Source organism: Meleagris gallopavo, chromosome 8 (genome assembly GCF_000146605.3).
Source record: "Meleagris gallopavo isolate NT-WF06-2002-E0010 breed Aviagen turkey brand Nicholas breeding stock chromosome 8, Turkey_5.1, whole genome shotgun sequence".
NCBI classification, from domain to species: Eukaryota; Metazoa; Chordata; class Aves; order Galliformes; family Phasianidae; genus Meleagris; species Meleagris gallopavo.
Genome location: NC_015018.2, coordinates 15487746 through 15512786, shown reverse-complemented (window position 1 = coordinate 15512786; position 25041 = coordinate 15487746). Strand labels below are relative to the sequence as shown.

At 38.8% G+C, this 25041-nt stretch overlaps 1 protein-coding gene across 5 annotated transcripts in view; it reads right to left on the bottom strand.

Annotated features, from left to right (window-relative positions):
• Positions 1-3825: 3825 nt before the first annotated feature.
• The window catches only part of USP54 (ubiquitin specific peptidase 54), a 52150-nt gene continuing 30934 nt past the window's right edge, over positions 3826-25041 (bottom strand). For 2 of the 5 annotated variants that reach the window (XM_019617591.2, XM_031554415.1), the window contains 12 exons: positions 22789-22920; positions 22170-22550; positions 20752-20983; positions 19690-19832; positions 18510-18683; positions 15351-15470; positions 13922-14114; positions 10337-11784; positions 7891-8009; positions 6925-7065; positions 5978-6164; positions 3826-5263 (listed from right to left, as the gene is read on the bottom strand). In XM_019617591.2, coding sequence (XP_019473136.1) covers positions 4605-5263; positions 5978-6164; positions 6925-7065; positions 7891-8009; positions 10337-11784; positions 13922-14114; positions 15351-15470; positions 18510-18683; positions 19690-19832; positions 20752-20983; positions 22170-22550; positions 22789-22920 — 3929 coding nt within the window. In that variant the 3' untranslated portion in view covers positions 3826-4604. The remainder of the gene's footprint in view (positions 5264-5977; positions 6165-6924; positions 7066-7890; positions 8010-10336; positions 11785-13921; positions 14115-15350; positions 15471-18509; positions 18684-19689; positions 19833-20751; positions 20984-22169; positions 22551-22788; positions 22921-25041) is intronic. The other 3 variants (XM_010714392.3, XM_019617592.2, XM_031554416.1) reach the window with 3 other exon arrangements.

Genomic DNA, 25041 nt, shown 5'->3' with positions numbered 1-25041 from the left:
TTTTTATGATTGTGATAGTATGCAAAAAGTCAGGAGCCTTGACTTGCTTTCAAAACATAATTCTGTACTTCAGCAGCCAGTTCAGTGAAGTAACCAGAAAGTGAAGGAAATATGAGGAAGCGAGTGCAACAGGCTAAAACTGTGGTAGTTGAGTAGCTTGCGATTTATACTACCAGCCATCTGTTAACTCTGGTTTTTGCTTTTTTTAAGTCAGTGCAGTTTACCAACATTGCACAAAACTTTAAAGTGATAATAACTGTGGAAGAAGTAGTGCAAAAGGTGCATTAGAGGTGTGTTCAAGCCAAGTTCAAGTAACTAGGCTTGAAAACATTCTGAACAGTGATTTGCAGTGATGAAATGCTAGTGGCAGCAAACATAGATGTGTAGAAATCTTACTTTTGCTTTTTACAACTCACAATGCTAAGCAGGAAGTGGCACAGTATTAAGAGACTCCAAAATATACCTAATGCAAGTGAGAGATCTGTAAAAATGTAAGCGCATTTTTAACTTTGCCTCAGCTGGCATAAACATCAACCTGGCCGTTACACCATTTACCCTATGCCTATTATACGTACATGTAAAATGGTATGTAAATGTTTCTGCATAGTTTAATTTACAGCGCCATAAACATTATTAGTCCTATAAAGATCACTGACCACTCTCTACATCAATCTTCCATTCTCAAAAGCGAAAGCGGTACTCCGGTTCTGAGGACCCTTTCTGCCTAGGAACGTATACATAAAGAGAAAATTCAGATAGACCCATTACCAAGCATTCTCCAGAAAGATAGAAACATCTAAGGGAAGAGATGCAATGTATACATGTTTTTGTTACTCATCTTTTGCACCCATCTATTACCTTCAATTCCAACCCACTCAAATTCTCTTTTCTTTCGCTTTCTTCTCTTCTCTCTCTCTCGCAAAGTGATTCACAGATCTGCCTTCTCTTCTTCACTGAACTACGCATTCAGTGCATAATTGAGGTGACTTATTAATTCATGACAAAGATGGAGTTAATTCACACTGCCAAAACATGCAAATAGATGAAATTACGTTAAATGCAAGGTGGTCCAGTTACTGGGAATGCTTTCTGTACTTTTTATCTCCTACCCCACCATCACTGTCAGCAATGTTAGGAAACACAGAAAACATCAGAAAAAGTTTCCTTCCTCCCCTTTCCTCTTGGAAAGGACACACACCTTAGTGGGGTGTTGCAACCTTTGTTTATGAAGAACTAGGCACTTACCTTACGCTTCTCTGCAGCAAAGTTCATTTTGTGTCTGACTGGTGCTGTACCCTCTAGCACATGCTCCACTGGACTTGCTTCTCAGCAAGTCAGAGTATGTTTTCCATAAACAGCATGCACAAACATGGTTGCCTTCAAGAGAAATAACTGTGCTAGGTAGTTCCTTTTTCATATACAGAAAGATTACATTTACATATGTTTGCTACTACTAGAACACCAAATCCCTATTATTGCTCCTCTTTTCCCCCTACATAGCCAGGTCTAAATATATTACAACACCTTGAGAGACTGTACAAATGCAGTGAATGTTTTACTTTCAGGAAAACTAAATTATTTAAGATGAAGATTTTTTTCCCCTCCACTGCAGTTCTGTCCACTAAACCACTCTGCAGCCAGTAACAGAGGTATTTAGGAAGAAAACCATGGTTATGATGCGTCAGAGCTTATAAGCTTTAAGAAGAAATACTGTTCCAAAATAGCTACTGAGTTCCTGCTAGCTGCTAGTGGAAGCTTCCTCCCATCTTATGGGCACTGATTTTTAATGAGCCATTGAACTAACACAATGTACTTTCTAGGGTACAGAAATAAACATCACTGAGGGGGCTGAAAGTTTGCAGTTAGTGAAAACACAATGCAAGACTTACTAATGTCACTAAGACTTGCAGGCAGAAGTTACAGAAGTAAGGGTCGGTCTTCAGGATTGCATTTCCTTCCATGTTAAATGTATTCTTGAATCTACTTCAGTTTATTTCTATTCTGATATATTAGCATACTGCTTGGTATGGAAATGTTTCAGAAGTTATGTCCTAATTTGACCACTTCAGGTCTCTAGTTCAGTTAATTTAATACTAAGCAGTTAATATACACAGATTTATAATCAATTTTGAAACATAAGAGTTAGAACAATCATAAGTGGGAAAAAAAACAACAAAAAAACCAACCACCAATGAAAGAACAACATAAAACACCAACAGTTTCCTTTGATAAGAAAAATTGAATAACACCAGTGCTAATGTGATGAAGATGAGTTGCCTAGGCTCAGGATTGTTCTGCACATTTTACAGAAGCAAAAGCTAGGATGATAATAAAAAATAAACATATGTATTTTCTTTATTTGCAAATGTTTTGTACTACATTTTGGTTCTTGAATAAGTGTCTTTGTGCTTTATTTTGGCAGATTTTTGTTTTTGTTTTAGATAACTGAGTTTAAGACTGCTTAGAGCCTCACTCTGTACCCTGACTCTTTTAGAGCTATAGTGAGAGAAGTATAAAATATTTATGTCCTCATTTGTATACTGGTGCTACTGTAACTTGATTTGTTAAAGGTGTAAATAAATAAATAAATAAATAAAAATATATAGAGACCAATAATATATACCAACGAGAGTAGCAAATGCAACAGGAATGTTTCCATCAGATGTGCACCACACAAGCACCCACTTTCCATTCTGCCTTGGAGCCACTTCCTATAAGCCAACTTCTACTTCCTCAGCTAGGAAATTCAGTTTGTTATCATATGTCCATGAGCAGCCAAGGAGACCAACAGGTTCATACCTGCGTGGAAACAAATCTTAATCAAACCATTGTTTCAGTACAGTAATATTCCATTGATTTATGTTTAAACAATTATTAAAAAAATTACAAATTAGTAGCATTGTTCAATATTTCATATTAAACTGGCTAAACCACTCTGAAAAAGCCAAAATTAGGAAGGGGATTTTGGAATGGTAGAGTACAGAGAGTTTGTATCCTGCCCCTAGAGCTGGGGGGGTCAGTTATTAACACAGAAATGTGCAATATGATCCCAAAAGTAAAACATGATTGAATGTTACATAGTGACATGAAATTGTAACCAGTCAACATAATAGCAATTAATTACTGAGAAACAAGAAACTGAAAAATGACGTTTAGTAAAATGAATGAAATTCAAACTCAGACTAAACAGCAAGAGCAGAAATCTTATCAAGCACCAAGGTGCAAGAAATGAAATGAAGTGGAAATGAAAATTATAATACTCACCCAGAACACCTGTGAGACCAGATTAGCAAGACCATGCACTAGAGGGCAGTCTGTATCTTCCACTAGCTGGCCAGGATACAGGATAGAAGGTCCTGATCTGCAGTCCCATTTTTATATTAGCATGTAACAGCACAGGTTTTAACAGCTTATAAGCAGCACATCTGGTTATACATACAACAGCAGGAGCAGAACTCTCATTACAATGAGATTTTTCATGACATCAGTCATTTCTATATACCCCTCTGGATAAGGGTAAGAATGCCATTTGCATACATCTTGCATAGATTCAATAGATGTCGCCACTCTCTCCAACCAGGAAGTTTCAAATATGTTACAAAGGACATGTAACTACTGCCTGTTATGAAGGGAAAGTTACAGTAGTGTAAAGCATCAAATCTAGGAATAGAATTACACCCTTGTGATGTCACTGGCTCTAAACACACACCTATTATATAAACTTCGTAAAGGAAGCATAACAATTTACTCAGTGTCTAAGAAAACAAGCAATTTCAGATCAATTCATCAGCAATGGCAAAGAAAGCTCATAAACGGACAGGTGAGTAGAACTATTTTCATAGGTTTATTTGAAAAATACTTACAAAAGCAAGTATGTTTGACACTAAAATAGTTAAACTTATTCTGTGTTTACATTGGTGTCATTAAGCGTGCAGCATTAACAATCTTTTCTGTTTGAAGCATTGTTAGTTTGCCTTAAGGAAGTGGGGAAAAACTCTGGTCTACCAATGAACAATGTCTCCCTGCCACTTCCTCAGCAGCAACTGTAGCTGTGATCTCTGAAATGAGATCTCAGTACACTGAAAACTGGGTTTGTTTTACTAACTTCCGGCTTGTCAAGTGTAGATTTACTGGAACCTGGGAAGTTGGTTAGTTTATTTTTTCCCTATGAAGGAAAGAGAAGAGGAAGGAGAAGAAAACAAAGTAATTGGCTTCGTATGCAAAGAATTTACCAAAGCTACATTTCATGAAAAAATCCTTAAAAATGTCCTTATATTAACGGCCATCTTCCTTCAAAACATGCGTATACTTTTGAACTTACCCGTAAACCAATGCCCCTGATGCCTAACATTCCTACAACGCTTTTTGATAGAAGAGGCCAAGACTATAATAGCTAAGATTCCCCATCCAGACAGCAGTTCAGTAGTGTCAGAAAAGAAATACAGTGCAATTAGTTTCCACATATTACATAGCTACATTGTAAGACAAAACTGGCACAGGTAACTGAGTGAGAGAGTTTGCTGTCTCCATATAATCCACACTATAGCAACCGCAATAGTCTGTTCACAGACTGATTTATCATGATGCATGGAGTGGATGGGGCCTTACCACCCATTTTTTTGTACAGTGCCAGTAGCTGCTGCTGCTCGAGCCAGCATATTTCTGTGTGCCTCTGAAGCTGAAGAAAAAGCCCCATCCTTCACATGCACTGGCAGTATCCACCTTCTGCCCGGCTGAGGGGTATAGCTGTTTTGTCGCCAGTCTTCTTCTGGAGGCATATCAACTCTCCTTGGACCCGGAGCCTTCATGGAGGAAGGGGGCACAAGACAACCTTGAGGGGCACCGAGATCCCAAGAAGGCCGATGCGGTATTCTTAAAGTGCTGTAGTCTGTGCTGGCTGGCAGCCTGCAACTGGTGACATAAGACTCACGCATTTTATGTTGTGAAGGCTGTTGGAGGAAGCCTTCCTGTAAGCTCTTGCCTGGTTGGCCAGCAGATTTCCTCCAGAGCGTCATTCGTTTATCTGGTAACGTCGCTGTCTGTCTGGCAGGGTAGCTCATGTTCAGCCAATGGCCAGAGACACTTGATGCTCCACCACCAGAACATGGATTAGGAGGAGGTTTTTGCCCCTGGGGGAGGGTGCCTCTGGTTGCACAAGGGAGACTGCCATAGTTCAGTGCCATACCTGGGTAGTCTTCACCTTGGAAAGCTTCACCCCTGTCAGGCACAACCAGAAGTTTCTGGACGATGTTCTTCTGATCTCCTAGGGGGAAAAAAAGAAAAGGGCTTCTCAGTTATTTTTTGTGTACTGTTGCTTCCTCTCAGAACTTTCAGCTGGCCAATGCATGACAGAAGATAAACTTAATCACTAACACATCCAGTTAATGGTTGATGTGTAATTCTGAACAAAAAGTAATTGCACTCTTTCTTGCGTTCGTTTTCCTCTCTGCTTATCCTACTTCAGTTACTATCACAGACTTCACAGGGCAAAAGATTTCTTTAATTGCCATCTCTTGTGTCATCAAGGAGAAGCCCAAAGTATTTCAAAGCTCGGAGATTAAACTGGTTTTGATGTCTTTCATGGGAAAAGTAATTCACAAGTGGAAAAATGCAGAAATTAGTTATTTCTACTACCACAGTGATTTGCTGGAACTAGTAGCTTGCAGATATACTTCAATACATGACAGTAACGTGGTGGGTTTTACTGCTGCTCTATCACTGAAGAAAATATCTCACAAAGATGTAAACATGAGTTCATATTAAAAGTTCATATTCATATTCATAATTTTTCCATAAAGATCATTTTATGTCTACTTGGCATAGAATCACTGAACAACTCCGAAGGGCAGAAGAGAAAAAGAATGTGTTTAATCCTTTCAGACTTCTGGAGATGGTATATTATGAAAGGCAAGATCTGCAGCAATATATTTCAGCAATACTTTTGATCATGAATGAGGATGAAAAATCCTGTGATTACCTGACAGTTTACGTGCCTTGCCCACCATGCTGGGCATCAGTACATCATGGGGTAGGTGCTGCACCTGGTTTGGGGTGTGCTGGGGATCAAAGGGAAACACAGGAGGATCATGGGGGAAAGGAAGGGAAGTGGAGCTGGAAGAACGGTGGCTGGTTTCCATTGGCATTTTCCTCATATTTGGTGCTTCCTTTTATAAAATGAGAAAGGAGAAGAAAAAACATAAAGTGATGAGTAAACACAGAGTTGGGTTGAATCAAGCAACAGTGGTGTTGATCCAACAGGATGAGTTGCTGGGAAAAAAACAACAACAACAACAAAAAAAACCACCATGCATTTGTAAGTGAAGAAATACAAACAAAAATTGTATCAATCCAGTAAGGCTCTTACTGCAGTGGTGGGCTACTTAGGATGATTATTTGATTGGAATATGCTTGGATAAATATTCCAAGGAGACTTGGTATATACCAAGACTGAAATATACCAAGGAGAAAACAAAACAAGCCACACAAACCAGTCATAAATGTTTAGTTCACAAACTGAATTCACAAAACAGCAGCAGGCCAGTAAGCATTGGAACTGATTATTATAGCTGGTTATGTTGCTCATCACCAAGAATAAGTTTTCCTTACTGGCAATTTTTATCTTCTACTCAAGTCTAATTAACAAAAAGTAAGAAGTTTATTCTGAATGTCCTTGTATACTGGACAAGGAACACTAGCTCACATCTTACAGTTGCAGAAGGTATTACTCTTGACTCCTGAAAAAATGACTTCATTGTTTAAAGAAAAGCTCATTCTTCTTCCAGAAAGAGAATAGAAATTACAAAGACAAGCTTTCATTATGGCTTATTACTCAGTTGTCTGCTTTCTTGTTTATAAGCTGCTATATGTAGTCAGAAAACAGCAAATCTACATGCTCTTTGGAAAACTGCACATTATTCTACTTACAAAACTGTGAGAAGAGACCAAGGTCTCTTCCCTGTTCGAGACAACTGTCCCACTGAGACTGCGAGCAATGCGACGGAAATTCTCTGCACTGTACATTTCCTCCTCTTCTGGTTCCCTGCTACGTTCTCTGGTATATGTGACCTGCAGACAATATTGGAGACTTCAGAAAAGGCTTTCTGTAACATCATTTTTGTGTAATTATTACAGGGAATAGATCACTATATATTTAAGAGATTCTCTCTTGAAATTCCATGTTCTTTTCCTTTTTGAAATGCTTCACTCGAGTCCTACCTTGAGTACTAAAAGCAAATGACCCTTTTGTACCTGATTATAATGAAAACTTTGTATAATATCACTAAAGAAAAATTATCTCTTTTAGAAGTATCCAAAGTCAGGACAAAAAGGTTACCATTTGTTCCATTTAATGAATATGAAAGTTCTGTAGGAGGTACTTGTATGAATACATATTCTCCTACAGGCACTAAACTACCAATTATTTAAACAGATCTCCCTCAGAAAAAAGAAAAAAGTATATTCTCTCATCTGAAGTGACCAGAAACCAACTACAGCAAATATCCTTCAAAACATGTAGTGACATAGTCAAAACGGGAAAAGAAATCTGTGCTCCTGTAAGTGGTAATATCCAGAAGCAGTAATCATAAACTGAAATGCAAAGCAGTTCATGTCAGTATGTTCAAAGAGGATAGATCTTAAGTCTTCAGGGGTATGTGATCTCAGAGTCAGAATGGAGGTAACGTGGTCACACGCAAGGTGCATGTAACATGAGTCATTCATATTTTCATTATTAATTCTGAGCTAGGTTGCACTTTAAATTCTCTTTAAGAGTAGTATTGATGATCCCACTACCTTTTCTTCTTAATAATATATTCTGCCTCTCCAAGTTTCTTTCACTTGCATAGGCTAAGCGTTTCCCTCCCTAGAGCAACTTAGTAAACATGTCATCACCTTGGAGACAGAAGAGACATTGGAACCATACAGAGTGCGCTCGATCTCTGCTGTCGGGGTTTTCGAGAGACCCATGCCAGCTGTAGTATGCAGCTTCCTCGCGTTCAGGTTTGCAGATACTGAGAAGGAAGTTGTTATGATTAAACTTTAGGCTTATTTCCACATTACAGAACATTTTTGTTTATTGATAGAGACTTTATATACACAGAATGAGAAGGAATTGCAGATTCTTTCAACATTAATACATTAAACTAACTCTCAGCACTGTCAAAGGAAGAGTCCATCAAGACACTTGCTCCTGTTTCACTTCCCCCTCTACAAACTTCTAGGGAACAGTGAATTTAAACACTCAGCAAAGCCAAGATCAAATGATTTAGTTGCACATCAGTGCTTGTTCGATATAGAGCCAGGATAGTTTAGTGGGGCTAAATGGACAGAAGATAGCCACCAAGTCAGTTACCTAAGTTACTTGAGATAAACAAGACCACCAACTTAAGTTCCTCACATGTCCATCCACTTGTTCCCACCCAGTGCTACAGGTTGTTAGCCATTCTTGTCCTGGTTAAGTAACTGAAAGTGCTATTTTCAATAAAGATCACTACAGTTACACTTGATTTCAGTGTGTGACCAGCCAGTTATATACTAAAATATCTCAAGGAACATACAGGCAGATCAATGGTCTAATAAAAATGGTGACAAGGAATCTCTCTACGAAGGAAGCCAGGGGCTGGTAACAGCACATTTCCTGCTCTGAGAAGGCATTTGGAGGATTGGATGTCTGAGCCTGTACTCTGTTATAAAGCTTCAGTAATGAAACACTGACATTTTTACCATTAATTTGAATACAAAGGCCTGAGAAAAACCATTGACATATCACATAATGGCTTAAACTCTATTTCCAAATGAAGAGGAAATCCAAGTTAAAAGTGGGAAAGAACCGTCCCAGAATATTTTCATTGAGTTTATTACAGTAGATGCACTGGCTCAAACATTTTGTTTCTAAACACCATTTGCAGAACTTAGGAAAAAAGTATGAAAGTCACAGCAAACCAGAAGTAAAGATCTCAAAGACAAACTTTACTCTAAAAGGATATCCATATCTCATTCTTCAGATATGCAGCAAGAAAACAGGCAGGAAAAGTGTAAGCTTAAGAAATAGGGTGTTTGATGACAGAATCTGAAGCTCCAGTTATCACTAAAGAAACTGGGTTTCTATCCTGCTGGCTTTCCAAAAAGAGTTCCCAAATTAGTGTGCTATAAAGGGATACACACATAAGACCTTCTGATCCAAGCTCATGCAAGAAAGTACCTGTGAGGCTGTAAGGTCAGATCTTCCCTAATTCTGAAAGAAAACCAAAAGAAAGCACGAAATGGCTGTCTTAGGACCTGCTCTATCAGCAGTGTACAAGATGAGAATTCTATGGAATACTTGAGCTGCTGAATTGAAAAAAACACAAAAAACTATTCAAGAGTTTTACCATGGCATTCACTCTAGATACAGCCAGACTTGATTTGTCAGGAAAAACAGAATTTCATACCTCTACAGTTGCAGGACAGGAGTAAATCTATCTTGTGTGTGTATTCATTTCTATTTTATTTGTATACATACACACTTTGGTACCCGCCAAGTTTTGAGCAGCTTTATATTTGACAATAAAAATTTACAACCCTAATACAATGACACAGATCAAAAATAAATTTGATTCAGTTGTACTAAGCAGAGAAGCAGTGTTGTCCTACCCCAGACAGAAGATCAGAACAGCTTAAGTAGAACTGGGCTTCTATCATCTGACTCTAATGACTGTTTCCAGAAGTGTCAGAGCTGTTCTCACCACTAGTGCCAGAAACTATTCATTTGCTTTCAGCACCAACTAATCGACAAGGTCTCAAGGATTTTAGTACAGATCATGCACCCTAATTACCACTTTCACAAATAACTTTTCAGAATTCAAAGCAGGTGTCCCTTAGCAAAACAAACAAACAAAAAACTTCTCAGACCTAGCAATGCTTTTAAAAGTTATTCCCCTCTATCAGGAGACTAAATTCTTAAATACAAAACAGTCAAAGTCACAAAATTGTATAACATTCACACCAGGAGCAGAAACAGTTTTAATAAACTGCAGAGGTGATGTAGGACTTTCAAACAGTAGAATTCAACAGCCTAACCTTAACAGCTAGCTTCCTACTTCAAAAGAGGATCAATTACTGCTATGTTATTTTTAACAGATTTTGCTGTTTGCCAAGATCAACAATTACTGCAGCCTCTACAGGCTGCAGTATTACAGTGTTTTTCTACCTGTTTGTGGTTAAAATGTTTTCAGAGTTCTCAACCTAAATATTTACTTAAGTTTATACCCATGTAATTAATCTGTCTGGAAAACATCCCCTCATCTGTTATGGAATATGGTGGTAGGTCAATCAAGAAAAACAACTGCAGTATTCTTACCTGAATGGTCAAATGGATACCTAGCACTGTCCTGTCTTCCCAAGAAAGGTCTAGTGGCCTGAGATGCCTGCAGACTAGTCTGATAGAGGGATTCCAGTTCTGAGAGCTCCTGTTCTGTGTCTTGATTCCACTGTGGATGCAGATGTACTGGGATCCTGCTCAAGTCATCTCCAACTGCTCTCTGATCAGAAAGGGGTGGACTTCTGCCAGGTACAGGAAGCCATTCAGTATTCTTATTATCCTTTTGAGAACTGTAATACCTAGTAACATTATCCACCCAGCGGTCCACAGGCATAGAGGCAACCATGCTACTAGTAGTTCCATCATCCACCTGTTTCATTCCTCCATCATGACAGTGCCTTTCCAGGTAGGGTGCAGGGTCTACTAGATTCTGTCCACCTCTTCTACACAGCTCTTCACTGATAGAACAAATACTCTTAGAAGCAACATGCTTACCCTCCAGAGAAACTACCCCATCCCTAATATCCACAGTTGAATGTAATTTTTCAGAAGACTGAGTTTTGTTCTCTTGGTTTTGATGGATTAGCTGTCTGTAATCAGAGGGTGAAGGGTTGATGGAAGATTTTTGTATTTGTTTTGGAGACGTCTCATTCTGACATACTGCAGAAATCCAGCCTCTTTCATGAGTACCTTTCCTCTGGGAGACTGCATGCATTTTCTGAAACTGCTCTGCCAAGGAGCGAACGTGTCCCTTTGTACTAAAAGCCTCAGATTTGCAACCTTCTGCTATACCGTATTCATCCTGCGAGGGTAATAAAATCTCATGACTGTTTGCTCTGGAGTATTTATTTGTTTTCTGCAAAGGATCCAGGGAACACTGCTGTGAAGGGGATGAAGTTGCAGGGGACATTTCATGATAGCTCCCTAAATGATCAATGCTGGGCTGCACTGGAGATATTGAAAGTTTGGAACAAGGACTGTGCTGGTTGTCCTTTTCAGGAGATGCTGCTTGTGGTGGATGTGGACAGGGAAAAAGTGTAGGCAAAGACACAGAGTTTACTGTGTTAGTTTTGGATTTGTACTGAGGTGTGAGAATGGGTGCTATGCTATGAACCTCTTCTAACTTGCTGCTACTGCAGCATTCCCTATATTCTTTTGGCCCTGTGGCTGTAGTGTCAGTAAATTCCCCACTATGGTGGGCATCGTTCTCAGTTCTTGCAGATCTCTCTGCCGACCCTTGCCTATAGGGAAAAGAGGGAACTTGGTCATGAAAATCAGAAGAAGCAGACTGGAAGTTTGGAGAGATCCTGTTGGATGGATTGCTTTCAGGAGGGGACAGGGAGGAAGACTCTGGATATAATGATGAGTGCAATTCATGGCAGGAAGCAGGTGGGTGGAAGAAAGAACTGGACCCAAATTCCACTTCCTTGTTGGGTTCCAGTGGTACCTCCTGGCTCAGCAGTACTTGGAACGGGCCAGTCTGTTCACTAAAACACACAGAAGGGCAAATAATTAGCAGTAGTCATTGCTTATGCTTATCCCTAGGGTGCAGAACTTACCCTGCACTACATATTCCTCAACAGACTTTTCTTTCTTTTGCCAACTGAATTGTGATGAAAGACTTTGCATTAAAATTCAGTAGATACAGAAACGATAATCTTTCGCTTCTATGTATGATTTTCTACATTAATTGATCTGCTGAAATCATTTCACATTTTGAAGAGTACGTAGTAAAGTTATGCTTTATGGAATCTTTCCCAGCATTCTTACACAGCACCCTATGTATTTTAACCAATAGACTGCGAGTGCAGAAGGAATAACTGTGTAAGAACAGTAAAAATAGCATTTACATAAAATAAACAATTGTTTCCAATGTTAATATACTAGATTTTTTTTTTAAATAAATAATTCAGACAAGTTCACGATCTGAAAACAACTTGATGGTATTTCCATAAGGTCTTCTCTATCTAGCAACTTCATGTAGAATAACTTGACAAATAGAAAGAACAGATTATAATCTCTCATATTGTCTTTGTATTCTCAATTTTAAGATACTTACTCAAATAAATAACCATTATTTTGCAGTAATGTATATTCTAGGCAAACTTCTAAATAATAATTTGTATTCTTCCTATATATCAATATAAGACAATTATGTTCTTGGGTCATACATGCCCTTCACACTTTTCTGCATTTAGTTTAGCATTTCAATATGCAGATGTACTAAAGAGTTCCAAGTTCATGTGATTGTGAGGAAACAACAAGCTACTAACAGCTCTGACAGAGAACCTGAGGAACCTAACATCAATCTGCTTTCTCCTTGAGATGTACAGAAGTTATCACATGTGTAGTTAATGCATGTAGCAGAATAACCTTGTCTGTGAGTAACTGCAAGCCTTACACTGTCTACATTATCTACATCAAAGCAAGAATACAAGACACTGGCTATCAATACATTCTTTCCATTGGCTGCAATATTTACTTCAATAAAACTTTCGGAAAAGTAATGTTCTTTTCACAAAGCAACAGTAAATTCAGCATTAGCAAAATTAATTCAGAAAGTTTCATTTTTTTCATTTTCTTAGAATCTAGCAAAATGCATAATTGGTGCTCTCTATTTCTTCTCCAAGAGGATATAACGGACCCTCACTGACAAAAAGATCCTCCCTCATTGCATATAATTCAACTACTGCAGGAAAAGCACATTACGAGCTATAGCCCAGCAGTTGTGCAAATTCACCAAGTTTTAGTATATAGCTTTATTTTAAAAAAGGAGAAGATTCTCATCTGAGATTACATCTACATTCCTAATAATAAAGCATGATAGAAAGGAAAAAGGAAATAAAAGTAACAGTACAAGAAACGCCCTAGAAATTGGATAGGGATGGTCTTGTGCTAGGAGGGAATGGTATGGGAAGAAAGAAGGATCAAGCTGCATGCTAAAGAGGGTGGGAAGAAGGGATCAGTTACGGCAGAGATTAATTATATTAGAGTTGAAGTCTTTATATGGAAGAAAGAATCATGAAGAGTCTGCTAAGCCAGTCTGCAGGAAGCTGGGAAGCATAGAAAGGAAATGAAGAATGACAGAGCATCAGGGAGAGTAGTCAAGGTGACAGGATAAGGATCTGGATCCAAGAGCTGTTAGATAAGTGGACTAGAAAGAAAAGACCAATGTACTTGACACTTCTCAGAGTATAGTTGGTTGGTGTTTCCAATACAAAAGCAGTTATTGCAAGACTTTTATCATAGTATTTTACTGTTCTGAGTCCTGAAACTGCTCCCAATGGCAGACAGTTGCACATTACATCTTAATGTCCCTTCTCACCAGGTTACTATTGTATTCTTTCTCACTATGCATAAAACGTTAGTGCTGCCAGACACTGACTCCATTTCTACCACAGACCACACTTTGAACATGTGCACAGTGAACTACTGAGGAGGGAAAAAGAAAAAAAAGGTAGCCGACCCTCTTAAAATACAATCTAGCCTAAACAAAAAAGAAATAAGGAGAAACACTGTAGAACTTGGACTATCCAGAGTAATATATATAGTTTTCTATTTCTTTCCAGACTGTACTGCTCAGATGCAGCTCAGATCTGGGTCTAGGCGACAGACTTGGACTACCTTGTAGACTGGGACACGGTGCCACCCTGCGGTGGGTGGCAGGTTGGCGACGGCAGCGGCTGCGATGGCTGTTGGTGCTGCATGCGATCCTGGAGGCTCCGGGCTTTTCGGATACTGATTTGCAGCTTCTTATCGACTAGGGCTCTGCTGTGAGTGCTAGAGTTGGCATCATGCATGGCAAGTCTTAGTTTAGCTAAAATGCAAAAGAAAACATAGCAGAAAAACAAACAGAAAAAAGGAATAAAATTGAAAAAGAAAAAAAAAGATGCAGCAAGAACATAAAACATGGATCATGCAAATACTGCCACAAAAAGATCACAAGGATGCTACTGACTCCATTAATGCACATTCAGCTTAGCCAGGTGTCCAAACAAGTTAATTGAAACTAAATCAAAATGAAGTAAAATTAATAGTTGTTTAAGTATGTTTCAGCCCAACTTCTCATCCCCTTCACACAGGCTCATTCCAGTCCTACCACACTGCTGCTTCATTCCTCTGTTCTCCTGCTGTATAAGCCATACCTAGGACTCCCATTACTTAGTGCGTGGCAAACTTGCCAATGGCAGGATGATTGGAACTAGATGGTCTTTAAGGTCCCATCCAAGCTAAGTCATTCTATGATTCTGTGCAAGGATACCCAGCTGGATTCTGAAATTGAGCACATACTTTGCTGGAATGGAAGCTAGTAGTGCCTTCACAATAGCTGTATATTGCACACTACTCTGCAGCTCACAAGAGCCAATTTCTAAACGCAAATGCAGAGGGACTACCTACCCTGTCTGCAGCCATTCTATACAGACAGAGAGGAGCATGGGGTGAGACAGCCAGCCAGTCACAATGGAAAAGGACCAAAAAATAAAAATAAAATGAAATTACATAGCACACATTCTCAAGTGTCACAATGCATTTAAGCGCTTCAACATCCTAACACTTTTTCTTTCTGAGAAGTAGGTACAGCACAGCTCTTTTTTTTTTAATTAATTCAAAGGACTTAGGAGTAGACTAACCTTTTCCTCCCTATTCTACACCCTCCATAAAGAACAGCCATTTGTAATTTGGCTTGAGGATTGGGAAAAATTGTTAAATGAAGGCCAAGTGGCAGAAGAAGTTACCGTACTGGTGCTTGCTGAAACGTAACATTCAGCACCAAAAAAGACACATCAGCATCCCAGTGCTGTTACTGCCACAGCGCTGGAGAGAACAACAGAACAGATGCAAACGTGAAAATATGGAGATGAAGATAGGGCTAAAACCCCACGAACAGAATGCTTGACAAAAGAAAAGATTCTGTTACCCATCACTTTCCTAAAGACCAGCTGGATCCCTGTATTATTACCTGACCATTTAGCATGATTAGAAGTTTCAGACTTTCTTACAATATTAGCAAACTGTCAAAAGCGCAATAGCTGAAGCGGTTAGAGTTACTTACATATAGCTTCGTTACAGAGAGCCAAAGCTGAAGCACAATCTCCCTTCTGCTCCTGATTCAGCGACTCTTCAAAGATTGAGTCTGCCTCCTGCATGGACTTCTCAAAGCCATCACTCCTCCCTGCAATGGGCAGCACCCTTCATTGTGGTTTCATTCTTCGCAAAACCCTCATTTACACTCATCCCATTTGTGACTGCTACATTGTTTCACCATTGGCAGTAGACCTTTCCCTGTGTATAGCTGTGCATATCTCAAACCATCTACTGTAACATCTAGACTTTTCTTAAACAGGAGTATAACTTGGGTGTCTTGATACACTTCACACACACACACACACACACACACACACACACACACACACACACACACACACACACACACAGAGTGAAACAATGTGAACCAGACTTTTTCCTCAATCTTTGTCTACTTGAGAGAGTTGTACTGGTTTAACACGTTACTCTCAAGGCCAGCTTAGTAAGAGAGATGGTGTGGACATGTCACAGAGCTAATTCAGATGATTTCTAAACACTAGGAATTATCTTGAATTTAATTCTAAATTTATCCCAAAACAAAATAGTAAAACATAGCAGGCCAGGGCTTTTCTTGATCTAGATTATCATAAGTCCCCCGTCAGAAATCATCTAACTCTTCTTCAGATATCCAATTAGTTCCACATAAAATGTCTTTAAACTGAAACTACTGAGATGTCCACAAAACAATACTCAGACTTGAGTGCAAGTGCATATGACTGCAAAAAATAGTTCTATGATTGCACTGAGTGCATACCCTCAACTACTGAAAGAAACACAGAGAATATGAAAACCCAACTGTCTTACAGCTTCGGGAGGAAAACATAGGAAAAAAGTAAAAAAGAAAGGGACAACAGTCAAGAATTCTCTTTACAGTAGTTTAGACAACAGCATCAGAAGAGAAAAATGTAAATCATTCTTGGATACAAACAGCAAATAAGAAACACTGAAGAAACATCCAGTTCTGAGAGGAGAAAATGCTCAAACAAGCTAGTGTCATCTATTAAACATTATGCAAGTTATGTACTGAAATGTTCATGCTCAAGTGAGGCAGGGCAAAATAATATTAAACTGCTTCACTGGGAGGTGGGTTCCTTTTCTGGAAGGTCATTATTACAACAGAGAATATGAGTATCTTTCTTGGCCAACAGAAATTTACACCTTCTCAACTCACGTAACAAATACTATGGTCTGACCTGTTCTCCAGCTGCACTGTGCACAAATGGAGAAACATAAACCCATTAAGAACTCATACGAAAAGCAATTACTGCAGAGAGAAGTGAGATTTGTTAGAGCAGTGTGTTAATCGAACAGCACATTCAGTTTCAAAATCAAGGCTACTGAGGCTCATTAACAAGGCCAGAATACTGAAGTTAGCTTTCTTTCATGAGTGTAGCAATTTACTTGAGGGAAAATGAGTCACAAGTGTCCTGGAGTTCCGCGCACAAGCAAATGTTTCAGGCAACCTAGCGGTCTGCTAATGTTAAGCTATTACATCTCTGGGATGGGGAAAGGCTTAATGGGAACAAATTAAAATTTTCCTTCTCAGGTCAAAGGCAGTAACTCAAACATTGTACTGAAGTCTTTTTAGATAAAGAAATATCCTAGTTTCATTTCTTCTTGCCAGTGAAAAGCTAAGCAAGTCTTGCTTCTACCAACACAACAGAAGAACAAAGAAGGCTAACGTGTTGGAAAACTATACTATTTTCCTTAGGCAGGAGAAGACAACATCCTCATGCTCAAGAACAGGGGCCCACTTTTCAATTTTTACCTCATTAGGACTTCACAAAAATAAACCCTAATGCTAATAAAAAAATTTATCTGTCTAATTTGGTACATCAGAACTTGTAAACTGGTTACCTGCAGGTCACAGTGGGACCATAAAGGATAACCTGGAAGCTCACTAATACCAAGAAATTCAAAGAAATACATTCAGGTAGTCAGACATCCTCATAAAGACCATATTATCCAGCCACCGTAAGTATACATAGCGACATTCCAACAATTGGAGTTGCTGTAGGCTGCAGAGTGCCAGCTGTATTGCATCCAGAGCTCGCTTTGCTGTGTGGCATCTCCTCTCAATCCTTCACCTCTGTTCTGCAGCACACAAACATCTCATCTCCTTCTCTGCTACAAGAGGTTTGAGTGAACAGTGTATGGGTCCCAGGAGGTCTAGCAACACAGGAGTATTTGGGAGGCCACAATGCCTCACTGAGTCTGCCCCAGCCATGCCTGAATTTAGGAGACCAAATCATACACATTTCACCATCTTTCTTGGCTCTGCTGACCACCAGGAATCCACAGTTAAGCATTCTACCAGGTTTCTCTCAGCTGGGTCAGCCAACCTTCTCTTTGATTCCTCTTACTGGCTAATGGAGACTGAGAATAAAACAGAGGCAATACACTTGAATCACCAAGCTCCCTCTGTTATAGTCACATCCTTCCAATTAAACCTACTTTTCTGCTGCCATCCCTTACTAGAAAGGAGTCTTGAAAAAGACATTAAGACTTAATATTTGGCTTTTTAGATTTTTTTTTCCTCCAATTCTTGTCCTTCAGGAAAGATAAACGAGACAAATCGACAAATCCTGCTCAGATTTTTTTTTTTTTTAAAAGTACTCTACCTGCTTAAGCTTGCCCCAGTACTTGTTATCACCCTTGAGCTGCAGCTGCACAGCTGAACAGAGAGGGAGAGTATGAAGTATAAAAGCAGGAACAAATAGAATTGCTTAGGTCAGTGATGCTACAAGAAAGAAAAATAAAGAAAACAACAACCTAAGTGGACAAGCTATGCTGCAGGTGGATCTGAGGTATCTGAAAGGTGTTTATTCCAAAACGCTGGGAGAAGCCTATAAGCTATATCTATATATCACTACACACAAAATAGAAAGGTGCAATTATAAACATCTCTGCATTAGAAACTTTTACCTCGCTGTCACATTCATGAAATATGGTTAAAATGCCAATCAGTTTTCTGTATGCAAAAAGTCTGAAACTGACAGCGTTCCACTATGTGAAGACACAAAATTGCAATGCTGGGAGTGGAGAATGGGGAGAGAGAGTAGGGAAGTAAGTTCTAAGGTTCAGAAAAACCATAATCTTGCAAAATATATTGCATTCAAAAAGTTACCCTGATTCTGTAGCTCATCTAGATCCATGAACCTGCTGGGACGGGGATTAAAGCCCATCGCTGCCTCCATTTCCTTTTCTCTTTTCCTGCGTAGTTCTTGTTCATGTGCTCTTCTTGCCACCTCCTCTTGCAATTCATCCAGTTCACTCTTTAAAGGGGCAAACATCTCCCCACCTTCCAAACAAAGTTTTTTTTTATAGTAAGATCTCTGAAAGTATCCATTCAAAGACAAAGTAATGTTAATGGACAATAAAATTGCCATTAGAAAATAGCAGACTGACCAAAGACCACAGAATTTCAGACCACAAATTCTGTTTTGTTCAATTTTACTTTTAATGGCTGCCCAAGCCATTCAGTTTCCAATTGTCTTCTGTGGCGGTGGCTCTGATAAAAGTGTTGCAGTATTAGTCCACAATCCCCTGTAGCACAGCCCTTCCCTCAATTCAATGACACAAGAAACAGCACATGAAACAGAAAAATCTGAAGAGAGAATTGTAAGTTGCTGCTGAAATCTTGAGACTTCTTACTGTGCTTAGAACTGTAACCAACGTTATGCCAATGTAGCCAAATGAGAATGGAAGGAAAAAAGGCTTATGTACGAGTCAATACAGCAGAAATCAGTCTTCAGTCTCACTTCAACTTTGACCTGTATATAGAAACTACCTTCCCTCGATACTTTATTCCAGAGAATGTCTGGGTAAGGGAAAGGATTTCCTCAGAAGGATAATTGGAATGTGTATCTGCAAAAAAGCTCAGCTTTAGTCCAAGTATCCTGTAGATACATAATCACATTTGCGACAATTTTACCATTATAAGCTTCTTTTCAGGAGTCATCAATCCCATAAGTTATGAGTTATGCTTGGGAAGACATTTTCAACTAATAGCAGAATACTGAATTATGGGAAAGAAAAGGAAAAATAATTTTATTTCATCAGACAAATCAGTCTGTTGAAAATGACACAAGAACAACATTATCAAAAGGAACATTCTAAATAAGTTTTTTGCCATTTCCTATGGCAAACTAAAGTTACTACATGTTAAACTGTGTTTTTATGTTCCCCTATGTTTCAATTCCTTTTTTTCCATAACTGCACTGTAAAGATAAACATCCAGAAAGCAAAAAAACAACTCTAATATGCTTTAACTCACAGAACCACTACTACTGACAAGTTTAGCTTACCGTTTCCAAAGGCATGTGGGCTGTTTGCCCAGCTTCCATTTGATGAAGTAGGCTCCACTTCCAGTATGCTGCTACTGTGAGACTTTGGAATGCTACGCCAGGCAGGAACCAATCCACCTGTTCGTTTCATATGAATGTCCCTCCAAAAAGAGTAATTACAGTTCACAGTATTATTAAACTTTTTGGGAGAGGTTACGTCTACATTTTCTATTATCACAAAAATATTTACTTGCATTTTACTTTTACAGTTGTAAGGGAAAAAAACAAAAGACTATCACAGAAGATTATTTAAAGAAACAGAAAGAGAAAGCAAATAAGCAGGAGGACAGTAGTTCTTATATTTGCATGTAAATACAGCAGATGTCTTGCAAGACTTCAGTGAATCTCTCAAACCAACAATCAGAGAATCACAGAATGCCCTGTGTTGAAAAGGACCTCAAAGATCATTCAGTTTCAACCCCCAGCTATGTGCAGGGTCGCCAACCACCAGACCAGGCTGCCCAGAGCCACATCCAGCCTGGCCTTGAATGCACCCAGGGATGGAGCGTCCATAACCTCCTTGGGCAACCTGCTTCAGTGTGTTACCACTCTCAGTGAAAAACTTCTTCCTAAGTCCCTAATCTTCGACAAGGTCAAAGATTTCTATGCAAGATTATCGATTTCTGATTTTGTACACAGATGCTATGAAACAATGATTTATCTGAAAGAAAAAGGCCAATCCTAAGTTCATGTTAAGTTTGATATTTGAAATTTGAAATTGTAGACTAAAGGTATGACTATTTCAAATGCATCACTTCACTCAACATTACGTCTCTTTCATTTATTTTCCTTTTCATAACTCATCATCGTCAGTAAGTTATCAATATACTGACAAGAAAAGGGACCAATCTCACTCAGATTCGTATTTCCTCTCTATTTCTCCCTGCCTCAATGAACTTGCATTATAAGCTAGGATGATTTGTGCTATTGGCTTGTTTTGTTTTTAATGTTCTACAGCATTATGTAACACAGCAAAAAAGAAATGAAGACTTCACTCCAAAAGTGAAGTTTGTTAAAATCTACCTGTGGGTGCTTGAGTTTTCAGACAAGGGCATGTCCAGACTAACTGGGCTGCTGCTGTTGCGTTCACTGCTTTCATATCCAGACTCCATCCTCTGTATTAGATGAGGATGTTGATCCATCACATGCTGGGTACCACGGCTTAGCACAGGACGCTTGTATCTGACATTTGACTGGCTTGATCTTGTTTCTTGACCAGTATGTTCCTTGACCTCGTTCTCCATAAGCTCTTTACCTGTTGAGATAAAAGAAAATAACCTAGTAAAATATCCAGACTTTCAGAGCAGCAAGTCTACATATTTTTGCTCCCAACTGTGCCTTTAGTAATTCCAGTTTATATTCTACTGTCTTATTAACTTCAGATGCTACATTTTCTACCTTTTTTTTTCCTGCCATTTACAATGTGAGGAGAAACATTTTTATTTACAATTCTTCCTTGTTGATTTTCCTGTATGTTCTCATTTGCTTCTTTGCGTCCTTTTTGTTTCTACCTTTTTTCTTTTTTCCCCTTGCTTTTTTATTCCTGAAGCTGTGTTCTCTTCTACCTTTATCTTCCCTCTATACATTTATTTATGCTGCCCAATTCCTTAAACTTTTCATTCCTTTCAGTTGGTGACAGCTGTCCCTGCCTCTCAAGGCTCTAAATTTTCTGCAAGTGTCCTTGTTAACCACCACTCCACTGCCAGTCACACAGATCTCTTCCTTCTCATCTACACGCAGTAAAAAGCAGCAGTTCCAGAAGCATATCAACAAAAAAGAAAGAAATTGGTAAACACTTGTTCTCCACATTATTGCAGTTTCAGGAATATACACCTCCTGAAGTAAGAATAAAGTGAGTGTACTACATTCATTTACAAATTAGGGGAAGGGAAGCAGGGGAACAAAAGACATGAAGTGGTTCACAACAGATTCCTTCACCTTCAAGAAAGAGTAAAACCAAGGACAAAGTCTCTATATTCAATTTGCATAGCTGCTGCATATATCATCATAAACAAATGCTGGTAAATCATCAGCTGCTCTTATCCTCATAACAGAAGCTCAGCACTAATGCATGAAGTACTTGCTACACCATAGTTTAAGCCATCATGCAAAAACAATCAAAAGAAAAAGCTTGACCAATAAGAAAGGCCACTCCAAGTGATGAACTTCCAAATACTTAGCAGTCTAGTATTGAGTCCATTTAAGCAGCACAGACAGTAAAGTTTCCCTTATTATTTTTTAAAATGTGAAATTTAACATATGGAAAACAAACAAGTATCACACGTTCAATATCCACAAAGAAACTTCCAGGATGTGAGTCACTGCCAGCCTATATGCCACATTCAAAATTTTACTTCTCTATTTTACTTTAATCAAACAGAATAGCAGAATGTTATAAATTCCACACACTTTAATGTAAATCTTTCTTCTCAAACTCTTACCTGCCTCTTCAGAGAAAGGACTAAGTTGAGTGTATCCACAATGCTTCCTCTTGTCTTTACTGAAGATGCTGTCTATATTTAGAGACTCTCTCTTGGGTCTCCAGCTTGGCCGGTACCTGCTAGATGAACTGGATTTAGACTCACTACTGGTACTCTCAACTTCCCAGTCTCTAGAGTGCACAGAGAGGCTTTTTGAGGGCCGTGTTTCTGCCTGATCCATATGACCCCCTCCATGAGGGGAATTTTGGTTGGTTTGAGAAGTTTGCTGTGGTCTGTTGTGGATCATATTGCTCACTGTCTCCTTAAATTCCCTTAATCTGCTGGTGCTGCTGGATGGCTTGGGGGCAGCTCTGGGGGCTTGTTTCTCCTTCAAGGTTTCTCCTGTAGTTCATAAAAGAGAGAGCAAAAGCCACAAAAATAACTTCAGATTAAGCTAGCAGCCCTACTCACAGCATCTTCATGCAGTTTTTGAAAAGTAAAACAAAAGAAAAAAAACAAAAGCGAAAGAGAGAGACAAAATGCAGGCAAAGATGTAACAAACAAGTATATACACAGTGAGGATCTTAAAAAATATATATCAGAAAGATATTGATATTTTCAATAAAATAGAGATTCTTGCCTTCACTATGGTATCCTGATGACTGAGACTCATCTCCTTTTCGCCGAGATCGGCTAGAACTCCTCTTGCGGTCTGCCAGTGAGCTCTTCTTGGAAATATGCCTCTGATTACACTCACTGTCAGTCAGGTGCCCTGAAAGGACAGAAGAACACAGTTGAGATGACAAGAGCCTTCGGACTGAGCGCTCTGTGTGCTGAGAACAGTAGGGCTCTTCTGCTCCTTAGGAGCTGCAGACTGTCCAATGCTAACTGTCAGGTTTGGTTAAGCTTTTCCATCCACAAGTTTCTGGTTTTGTCTCAGAGAAGGGAAGTTTGGTTTATTTTTGTTTGTTTTGTTTTAAGGCTATAAGTGATACATTTCCTCCAATGACTCTGATAATGAGAGATTATCCAAAAGGAGAACAGTTGACTGTATTTTGTCTTACAGTGCTCTAAGGATACCACTTCCTTGCTATCTGAATACTTGCTCAGTTTTAATGGCCATGAACAAAAAACTAAGGACAGCTTATTCTGTTGAATGAAGGCTTAAATGCATGAGCAAGTCAAAATCTAAGAAAAAATTACTGCACATCATCAGCAGCTCTACACTAATTCTCCTTCTGCACTCTCTTCACCTGTAGCAAAGGTAATTTGAGTTAGTTTAGGCTACAAGGAAGAAGCCTCAATAGGCTCTCAAGGGCTAAGTCAGCTAATTCGCATCCGCCACAAGCTAAGAACATACACACATCAGCAGCATAGATCAGCTGACACACAGCAATGTCCCCTTAACTACAAGCTCACATGTCCTAGTGTTTTCTCTTGCATATGATATATTCCCAACTTTCCTCAGATAAAATGTGACTTAAGAGTATATGACAGTTAATTAATTACGTGTTTTCTGTATTACCATTTATTTTCTTAATTTTACAGTTCTCACACATTCACAGTCCTAAGCCTTCAAGCACAAACACACGCATGGCTTTACTCACGTGAGTAGTCCCAAGCAGAGATGCAGGATAAGAAGGGAATTTATGAATAAGCTACAAAGACTTATCTAGCCTTAACATCAACAAATTTCACCTTGGACAGGATGATAGCAATGGAAAATCTGTACTACTCAACAATGGATGAACAGCCACCAGACTATGTAACTGGCTGTTTTGAGCTTAGTCCTTTTCTAGAAATTGACATCAAAATCAACAACACTTAAAGTAGATTTTACAAGTAAAATCGTACTTTAAAACAGCTGAAAAAGTAATACACTTCAACTACAACTGCCACAAAGGTGCTACAATGTATGAGTGGGAAGGAATCCAAACAATAAAAAGCAAGCTACACATAACTCGTGTTTCTATTCATTTGCAAACTGTATAAAGATTCTGTAGTTAAATTTTTTAGAAACAAAATAAATAAAAGGACTAAGGGAACAAAAGAGAAACGTTGGCAGTGAAGACTGAAGATGTACAGCATTTAGATGACTGAGCAAGAATCAGTCAGTTCTTGGGAAGAAACCATTTACCCCCACAGCATGGACTGTCATGCATCTTCTAGGGTCTGAAAGAACAGTAGTATCTTATACCTTGTAGTGGTGTCTCTCAAGATACGAGAGAATTGTTTCACTTCAGAGTGCACAACTTCACTAGTGAAAACTTTTTTCCCTTACAGCTCTTTCAACTTAGTAAGAATGGTTAGTTAGCACTCTTCATGCTTGCAACAAAGACTATTTAGCTAGCTTAGGGTCTGTCTGCATAGATTAATGAAAGAACATAATTCAGTCTTGTAAAAATGAAGGCTGTTAGCAGTGCATAAATATTTTCTCCTCCTTTCATAGATTGCAAATTTTGTCATAATGTCATTGAATGTTTAACAGACACAGAGGAGATTCCAAGAATCATGAGCCTGCAACGCACACGTTACATTGTCTCTACTTGTACCCTCTGGAACAACGACTAAAACCAGTGTAATGCATCAATAGAGGAACTAGCAGTCCCAGAAATACAATCTGAAACTTCACACTAATTTCATTAACTTCACTAAAATAAAAAGTCAGGAGTTCTGAGTGCTCAATTGCACATGTAAAAGTGTGCCTTGCTGAATGTGTTCTTAAATGCCTCATCCTCCATGTGTAGGATGGCTTCAATGGCTTCATAAACGGCAGTATTCAAAAGAAAGTTTCACTGGGTTTTTTGGTTTTTTTCTTCTTTTTTTCTTTTTTTTTTTTTGGCAGGGAATGGGGGACAATATGTTAAGAAAAAAATAATGAAATCAAACAGAT